This window comes from Papaver somniferum, chromosome 9, assembly GCF_003573695.1.
Source record: "Papaver somniferum cultivar HN1 chromosome 9, ASM357369v1, whole genome shotgun sequence".
NCBI lineage: Eukaryota > Viridiplantae > Streptophyta > Magnoliopsida > Ranunculales > Papaveraceae > Papaver > Papaver somniferum.
Window position 1 is genome coordinate 55,864,355 of NC_039366.1, and position 9,015 is coordinate 55,873,369.

Here is a 9,015-nt window from a genome sequence, read left to right on the forward strand (position 1 = left end):
ACCGTTTCGTGGAAGGGTTCGTGGAATCCATCTGAACGCCAATAAGAATAACGTTAAGAAAACGCTATTAAGAATATCGTTTTTTTTTTGTCCGTGGATTTAAGATGAGTTGTTGAAATCTAACGGCTGAGAAAAAAACGTTATTCTTAATAGCGTTTTTATTATTCCACCACCACACTTGCACTTCCATCCACGATTCTAAATGCTGAGGTGACGTGGAAGATGAAACTCTTTCACCATAAGACTTGCTCTAAACAATGCCTCTCGAGTCTCGAAAGTGAAAAAGAAAGCCAAACGGCACTAATGAACAGAAGCCAGGAGGCATCAGAGTAAAACGCCAAAAACGCCTTCTGCTCTATTCTGCATGGGGGACCTACTTATTCAGTCAACAGACCAAGTTTAACAAATGTGTACAACACCTAAACCCCAAAACGAACAGTATCGCCGTCAAACAGCTAAATAGTGTGACAGCGTAATATACACCCAAGTTATAATAGTAGGTAACCAAACTACCACTCGAATAAAAAGTTTCTTCAAGTAAATAAATACCCAAAACAAGGGTATTTCAGTCTAAAGAAAGCTAATATGATTCCTACTAGTAGTGAGTGAAACCCAAAAAAGACCTCATTTTTCATTGTTACCGCTCTGGTCTTTCATCTCCCACTCTCTCTCTCTCAGAAATTTCAGAAACCATTCCTCGTTCCGTAATGTTCTAGTGATTTTGAGTAAAAATGGCAGTGAAGGGTAAAGAAATTGCTGGTAAAGCTACAACCTCATCATCAAAGGGTAAAAAACTAGCAACAAAAACAACTGTTAAGAAAACCAATACTGGTGGTAGTGGTAGTAATGACCGGAAAAGGAAAAGATCCGGTGTTCTTCAGTTTTTCGATGTTACTGCTGATGTCGACGAGGATGAAGAAGAAGAAGACGAAAGTGATAATGATAATTTAATGCCTGGTATAAATTTCATCTGATTCTTTTGATTTTAGGGTTTTTGTCCCTTTTTTTTGATTTTTGATTTTTCAGTTTTTTTTTTTTTGATGATTTTTGTTGGTAATGTTGCTGCATTTTGGGGGTTCTGTATGGATTAGGCTAAAAATGTTCTGCGTTATGCAGTTGAGCCTTTTTGTCCTGTTTATGGAAACCCTAGAAAAGTTGTCAATTCTAATAAACGTAATTTTGTTTATATTGATGTATGTATGTGCGTACTTTATATATGCATGCATGTTTGAGACCAATATTGTTGTTTCTGATCGTCTGAATCTGTGAAAGGGTTTCTGAAAGAGCATTGATGGTTTATTTTGTTTAGGGTTTTGGGATGTTGTTTGACATTTTTTGGTGTAAGATGTGTTCAAATGCTGTGTTTCCAAAGGTTTGTTAGTTCAAGCTTAGTTTGGGGTTAGGGTTTGTGTACATATATGTTGTGATGTTGTTGTATATTATGAGATCTTTCTCTTCTTACTCTTTTTTTTACATGCGTAAAATTATTAGGCTCTATTTTTCATGGGTACTATTTGCTTAAATGGCTTTTCTGTTAGAATCTTGTTTAGTTGCATTTGTTGGATATGATATGACTGGTGATGTTTATTTTATATGCGATCATTGGGAATGTAGTGAAGAAGTGTCACTGAGTATTGTTTTTGTGATGCTGTTTTTCAAATGCAAGCAGATATGATGGATATTGGAGATATCGGCGGAAAAGGGAAAGGCGTTTTTGGGAAAGCACCACAATTTCCAGTTATCCCGAAAGAAGAAGAATTGAGTGATGACGAAATTGAAAAGTTAATCAGAGGACGATACAAGCCTGGTTCAAAGCATGTTAGATATGCTGAAGATGATGATTATGAGCCTAAACATGATGGCGATTCTATTATTTCTATTGTGGATGATGGTCCACCTATATATAAAGTCAAGTGCACGGTATAATGATTTTCAACTTGTTTCTCTATGGATTATTAAACTTTTGCAGTATTATCATAAATTATTTGTTGGATGTAGATGGGACGTGAGCGGCACTCAGCCTTCTGCCTTATGCAGAAGTATGCAGATTTACTACCTCTTGGAAATAAGCTGCAAATAGTGTCTGCATTTGCTCCCGAGCAAAGCAAGGGTTTTATTTATATTGAAGCTGACAGGGAATATGATATTGTCGAGGTATTTCCACGCTGCCTCTTGTATATGTTAGCGCTTTTTATCAGTCATTATCACCAGACGACGGTAATGCTTCTCAAATTACCGTGACACTTTCTTATTTTTTATTTTGTTTCAGGCATGTAAAGGTCTGACCGGTATATATTCAACTAGAGTTACTGTTGTACCAAAGAATGAGCTTGCTCATTTGGTGTCTTTCCGAAAAAAACAAATTGAGATCTCCAAGGGCACTTGGGCTCGGGTGAAGCTTGGCAATTATAAAGGAGATCTGGCACAGGTATGATATATGGTTTTCATTGTTACTTATTACTTGTTGCTGATTTGCAGTTGGTTCAGTTGTTTATCCCTACCTGTTCACCCTGTCTTGTAGGTTATATTTTTTGATGGTGAGCGGAGAAAGGCAACAGTAAAGCTTATCCCAAGAGTTGATCTTACGGCAATGGCCAAAAAACTTGTACTATCCTTTCTGCTTTTGAAATTTGTTATTGAGAAAGCTTTTCTGGTTTAAAATAATGGAAGAGTTACGTAATATTGGTCTTTCTTCATTTTATCTTGGGTTGCTCTATTTATTGTTCCCAAATTGGCTTAAAATTTATTGTTTTCTGCTGATCTTGTTTTTTTCAAAATCGTGAATACTGTCACTCTCCTCAGCAGGACTGTTGACAGAGTTTGACTGATATATTGAACATTAGCATGATTGGTTTAGTTGCTTAGCTACATAGTTTAATTGACAGGTTTGGACTAAAACTTCTTGAATTAGTTTGAAGTAGTAAGTTGGCTGTTTTCTTAGTATGAATTCCTCGCAGATATGTTTTTCTCTTGTTATATATTCATATATCCCTTTTTAGAATTTCGAATACTATAATAGTTCCATCTGTACATTTCTTGTAAGAGAGGATTGTCATACTCATGCAGAAGTGTGCTTGCTGAACACTTCTACTTCGCTTGATCGTATTTGTATATCTAAATTGTTTTTCAGATTCAATAGTGACCTCTTTATATAATATTATTAGTATTGATTGTTACAATATTCGCCACATATTCTTTTTCCTTGACGCTTGTTATCCGGGTTTCCTTAGGCGTTAATTAAGTTTAAGTAATAAGCACTTTCTATTGCATTCCACTTGACCTTATTTGCTACGTTTGGCTTATGATGCATGATTATAATGTTGATGCAGAATGGTGGAGTAAATGTCAAGCAAACTGCTGTACCAGCACCAAAGCTGATCAGTTCAAACGAACTTGAGTAATGTTGCCAAGACTCCTGTTTCTAGGTAGTGCACTGCTCAAATTTATAAATCTGTGACATTTTCCTTCCTTTTCAACTGTAGGGACTTTCGTCCTCATATCGAGCTTAGGCGAGACCGTCAAACTGGGATTGTTTGCGAGGTACTTGATGGATTGATGCTCAAGGATGGTTATTTGTACAAAAAGATTCCCATTGAATCTTTAATCTTATCTGGAGTAGTGCCTACTGCCAATGAGCTCATTAAATTTGAAACCTCTAAGAAGGATACAGATGATGACCTGGAGTGGCTAACTGGCCTTTTTGGTGAAAAAAGGAAAAAACGTGCTGTAGATTGCGGGGTTGATAAATCAAAAACTCCGACAAAGGACGGTGAAGGGGGTAAAACTAAAGGATTTGAGAGCAAATGTGGGAAAGGATTTGACAGCAAGTCTGGGAAAGGATTCGAGAGTACTTCAGGGAAAGAGTTCGAGAGTACCTCCGGGAAAGACTTTAAAAGTACATCAGGGAAAGACTTTGAGAGTACCCCAGGGACTAAGAAAGGGGAAGGTTTTGAACTGTATGATTTTGTCTTTTTTGGGTAAGTCGGATATTGTGAAACACTGTTGCCTGGTATTGGTTGTTTTTTTATGCTTCAACTCCTGCATGAAATTAACCTGAATTTTCTATGGTACAGGCGTAAAGATTTTGGTGTTATCGTAGGCGTGGAAAGTGATAGCTACAAGGTATTGGTACATTTTGATTCCCATTGCTCGCTTGCTACCGCATATGGTGCTTCCTTGGCACATTTTCAATATTAATGTTTTGCCTGGTAGAAAAGAAAAGGGAATTGCTTATTTTCGGGTATCTTGTTGAATTCAGATTCTGAAGGGAGATTCTGAAGAATCGAAGGTGGTTACTGTAAATATGCGTGACATAAAGAGTGGATGCCTGGATAAAAAGTTCACTGGTTTAGACCAGCGCATGAAAGCTATATACGTCGATGATACTGTCAAAGTCTTGGAAGGTCCATTAATGGTGTGTCCCTATATTTTACTTTTGTTTGGCCCAATATTTGTTGATGCAGTAATGATGTGTTAAGCTTCATAATTGGAGCCTTACATACTCTGTTTATGTTTGTGCTGTGCAGGGCAGGCAGGGTGTTGTTAGGCAAATTTACAAAGGCAACATATTTGTATATGATAGTGAAAACGATCTTGAGAATGGTGGATACTTTTGCGCTAAGTGCCAAATGTGTGAGAAGATTAAGCTGTTCAATGGCTGTCAAGATATCGATGTATGTCTTAAAACCATGTCTGAGGTGTAACTTGTCTGCTTGTTTTCTTTCCTCCTATCATTAAGTTTAATTTGGCTGCTACAGGTTGATGATTCAGGTCCCACAGGGTTTGAGGATTCAGCAGCATCTCCGAAATCTCCTCAATCATCTAGATCGGCATGGCAAGCAAGAAGGGAAAACAACCAAGAGTGTATGCCCTCAACTGTTGATCTCATGTATTTTTCAAGCTGGTTGGTTTCGAAGGTGGATTTTTTTTTGTGTTGCTTCTAACGTAGTACCTTGCATGTATGCAGTCAACAATAACCGCCAAGGTAGGGAAGGAGCTTTCTCCATTGGCCAAACTTTGAGGATCCGAATTGGTCCTCTTAAGGGCCACCTTTGCCGCGTGATTGCCATCTACCGGACTGATGTTACAGTAAAGCTCGATTCTCAATTGAAGGTTATAACAGGTTTGTGAGCACAGCCTTTTGGTTCCAGTTAGTCTTTTGTCAATGTGTTTTTATTTTTATTTTCTTCTGTTATTCTTTTGCGCAGTTAAAGCTGAACATCTTTCTGAAGCTGGTGTGAAGAGGTGAGGTTTCCTTGTCACTCGTTTGGCTTCATTATTCTGGGAACCAACCTGTTTTCTACTTCTTTCCTTACACGTGCAATTCTGTGTGTATGAAATATTTGCTTGTTTCTTCCATCCAGGTTTTCTGATTCCACAAAACCATTGAGTGGTATGTGCCCTTCATCACTTTTTTTGTTAACTAAATCAATCTTCTTTCTACCTGATTTGCGTCAAGTGCAGCTAGTTCAATTTATTTGTGGGTTCTTATGACACTTGGTTTTCTTCTTGACGTTTTCACTTGATTATCTTTTACTTAAAAGATCTGATGGGGGGTTCAGGAGCAGCAGATAATGATGGGTGGAATACTGGTGCCTCAGGAAGTGGCAGGTAACATTCATTTTGACTTCTGAAAGTTTACCTTCTAGGTCGTCTTTGTGCCTTCTAGAATAGCTGAAAACCCTGAACCCATATAGCCGACTAAGTACTATTTATTGTCTTATCACCTGACAATAGCAAGGTTAGGGGTTCAATAGTTTTCTACCATCCCCCCTATAGAAAGGGGTTGAGGGTACGTTTGGGTGGTGTAGTAGAGTGTGTAACTTAAAACATGTAACTTTCAGCTATGACAGGAGCACAGTGAAATATTTCATGTTAGAACTAAGTATGTGATTATTGTGTCCACTTATGGTTAGGGACCTCTTTGTTTTTACCCTTTCACGTTTTTTTTTAAAGTGGTTAAATAGTTACTTCTTTGTTTGATACAATCTTCTTCTTCTATTGAAATTTAATCATTTACATTGACTAATTTTTTGCTTGCATTTTACTGCCTATTTATTTTATTTTCATATGTTCTTGAATCGGTTTGTCATGATCTGATAATTGGAACAATTTGCTTGCAGGAATGGTTGGTCTGATTCTTCCGCATTGGTTAGTTCAGATCTTCTTTTCTATCATCTGTCATGTGTAGTGTCTGTTTGACTTTTCAAATGGTCCAATACTTACATTTTATTGCCTGTCAATACTCTAGGCCGAGTCTACCTTTGCGAATATCTTTGGCAGCGATGGTGCTGAGAAAGGTATAGTTACTCCAAGCTTTGTCTGGTTTCACACCGTTCTTAGTACAAAAATACTTTAGTATTGTGTTACCTGAGCAATGTGACTCATTATGTTATTATTGCAGATAAAGATGAAGATAATCCATGGAGTACCAAAGCAATACCTAAGAATGATGGAGGTGGCTGGGGGAGTTCATCATGGGGTAAAACATCAAATGAAGACCCGGCTGCTGATAAACCAAGCCAAGATGGTTGGGGTAACGCTACTGCTAACGCAGCCTCTGGAAGTGGTGCTGAGAAAGGTATAGTTACTCCAAGCTTTGTCTGATTTCACACCGTTCTTAGTACAAAATACTTTAGTATTGTGTTACCTGAGCAATGTGTGACACATTATTGCAGATAAAGATGAAGATAATCCTTGGTACAAAATGCTTTGTCTGATTTCACACCGTTCTTAGTGCAAAAATACTTTAGTATTGTGTTACCTGAGCAATGTGTGACTCATTATGTTATTATTGCAGATAAAGATGAAGATAATCCTTGGAGTACCAAACCAATCCCTAAGAATGATGGAGGTGGCTGGGGGAGTTCATCATGGGGTAAAACATCAAATGAGGACCCGGCTGCTGATAAACCAAGTCAAGATGGTTGGGGTAACGCTACTGCTAACACAGCCTCTGGAAGTGGTGAGTCAAGTAGCCGCAGTTGCTTATTGGCGGAAGAGGGTCATTGCTATATTTGCTCATCTAACATTTGATTCTAATGTTATACATAGGTAAAGATGAAGATGAAAATGGATGGGGTGCCAAGCCAGCTTCTAAGAAAGATGAAGACAGCTGGGGGAAATCTTCTTGGGGCAAACCATCACTAGAGGATAAAGCTGGTGACGATAAACAAAATGAAGTTGGTAACTGGGGAAATGGCACAGATGCTTGGGGTAAAGCTGCTGCAAATACGGGCTCTGGGGCTGCTGAGACTAGTAATTGGGGAAAACAACAGAATGAAAGTGGCAGCCAAAAGGATTGTTGGAGCACTAAAACAGATTTACTGGACATTATTGACAAAGGCAAAGATGTAGCTGCAACTGAGAAAGGCAACTGGGGTAAAGTAGTTGAGTCTCACAATGCTAGTAATACAGACGGTTGGAACACAGCAGCAGGGAAACAAACTGGGGGTTGGGGAAGTGCCTCTGGTGGTGGGTCACAGCCAAAAGGAGAATCAGGAGATGAAGCAGGCCGCTGGGACAAAGAGAATGATACTAATGGAGGGAAGGAGAAGCAAAAGGCTGGATTTGGTGTCTGGGGTGCAGACAATTGGAATAAATCAGACACTTCGAGTGCTGCTGCGACTTCGTCTTGGGGTAAAGGGAACTTCGCAGATAAAGAAGCAGGTGATAAAGAAGGAAATCAACAAGACAGCTGGGGTGCTGTAAAATCTTTTGAAGGGGGTCGGGGTTCAGGTGGCTGGAGAGGTGGCAGATGTGGAGGAAGAGATAATTTTGGTGGGGGAAGATCTTCTGGTAGGGGTCAGTCTCATGTTACAAACAAAGATGAAGGAGAGAAGCCTTGGAATAGCCTTGTTTCCTCAGGTTGGAATAAAGATGCAGGTAGTGATGGGGATAAAAAGTCTAGCTGGGGTAATCCAACTCAAGAAGCTGGAGAGAGCAAAAACAATGCAGATGCTTGGAACAAAGGAAGTGGTGGAGATAACTGGGGCAGTGGAGCACCTAACTGGAGTTCGCCACCCACAAAATCTGCTGGAAACCAATCTTCTGGGTGGGGTAAAGGAGGATCAGTTACAGAAGAACAAGGTGGAGGGAATGCAACTAAAGATGATTGGAGGACCAAAAAATTCTCTGATGAAACTCAGGTTGTTGATGGAAATGCTACTGCAAATCAGACATCAGGTTGGGAAAGCAAAGTTGCTGAGAAAAAATCTGAGGGTAGCCAGTCCTGGGGAGGTTGGAATCAAGGATCATCTGCTAATGAAACTAAAGATGAAGGGGACGCTTGGGCCAAGATGAAAGGTGTTGATGGAGGAAATCAGGCAAGTGGTGGTTGGGGAAGTGGTGGGGGAGATCAGCAGGGTTCTAGTTGGAATAAAAGCAAATGTAATGATGAAAGTCAACCATCCAACTGGAGAGGAGTACTTGGTGCTCCAGATACAGCTGGTGGTAGTTGGAGCGGAGGTAAATCCTTTGGAGGCGGTGATAATGGAGGCAGTAGTGGTGGTTGGAAAGGCGGTGATAATGGAGGCAGTGGTGGCTGGAAAGGTGGTGATAATGGAGGTGGTGGTGGTTGGAAAAGCGGTGGTGGCTGGAAGGGCAGTGACGATGGAGGCGGTGGTGGCTGGAAGGGTGGTGACAGTGGAGGAGGTGATGGCTGGAAGGGCAGTGACAGTGGATGCGGTGGTGGCTGGAAGGGCAATGACAGTGGAGGCGGTGGTGGCTGGAAGGGTGGTGACAGCGGTGGCGGTGGGGAAGGTAGTGATACCTCTAACAGAGGACGGGGTAGAGGATTTGGTAGGGGTGGACGCTTCTCAGGTTCTGACAGAGGTGGTGGACGTTTTGGAAATAGAGATGGTGCAGATAGTGGAGGTGGACGTTTTGGGAACAGAGACGGTTCAGATCGAGGGAGGGGATTTGGGAACCGAGGCCGTGGAAGAGGTGATAATGGAGGTGGTGGCGGCTGGAAAGGTGGTGACAGCGGAGGCGGTGGTGGCTGGAAAGGTGGTGATA

At 40.5% G+C, this 9,015-nt stretch overlaps 1 protein-coding gene across 2 annotated transcripts in view; it reads left to right on the forward strand.

The window, feature by feature from the left end:
* The first annotated feature begins 632 nt into the window (after positions 1–632).
* LOC113310057 (protein RNA-directed DNA methylation 3-like) overlaps positions 633–9,015 on the forward strand; it is a 9,935-nt gene continuing 1,552 nt past the window's right edge. Inside the window, exons 1-20 of one of the 2 annotated variants that reach the window (XM_026558611.1) lie at positions 633–957; positions 1,670–1,920; positions 1,999–2,154; positions 2,270–2,428; positions 2,522–2,605; positions 3,330–3,397; positions 3,483–3,977; positions 4,074–4,122; positions 4,259–4,414; positions 4,527–4,673; positions 4,758–4,863; positions 4,967–5,122; positions 5,208–5,244; positions 5,364–5,392; positions 5,544–5,610; positions 6,123–6,150; positions 6,251–6,299; positions 6,404–6,580; positions 6,800–6,964; positions 7,054–9,009. In XM_026558611.1, the coding sequence (XP_026414396.1) occupies positions 732–957; positions 1,670–1,920; positions 1,999–2,154; positions 2,270–2,428; positions 2,522–2,605; positions 3,330–3,397; positions 3,483–3,977; positions 4,074–4,122; positions 4,259–4,414; positions 4,527–4,673; positions 4,758–4,863; positions 4,967–5,122; positions 5,208–5,244; positions 5,364–5,392; positions 5,544–5,610; positions 6,123–6,150; positions 6,251–6,299; positions 6,404–6,580; positions 6,800–6,964; positions 7,054–9,009 (4,561 nt within the window). In that variant the 5' untranslated portion in view covers positions 633–731. The remainder of the gene's footprint in view (positions 958–1,669; positions 1,921–1,998; positions 2,155–2,269; positions 2,429–2,521; positions 2,606–3,329; positions 3,398–3,482; positions 3,978–4,073; positions 4,123–4,258; positions 4,415–4,526; positions 4,674–4,757; positions 4,864–4,966; positions 5,123–5,207; positions 5,245–5,363; positions 5,393–5,543; positions 5,611–6,122; positions 6,151–6,250; positions 6,300–6,403; positions 6,581–6,799; positions 6,965–7,053; positions 9,010–9,015) is intronic. The other variant, XM_026558612.1, reaches the window with a different exon arrangement.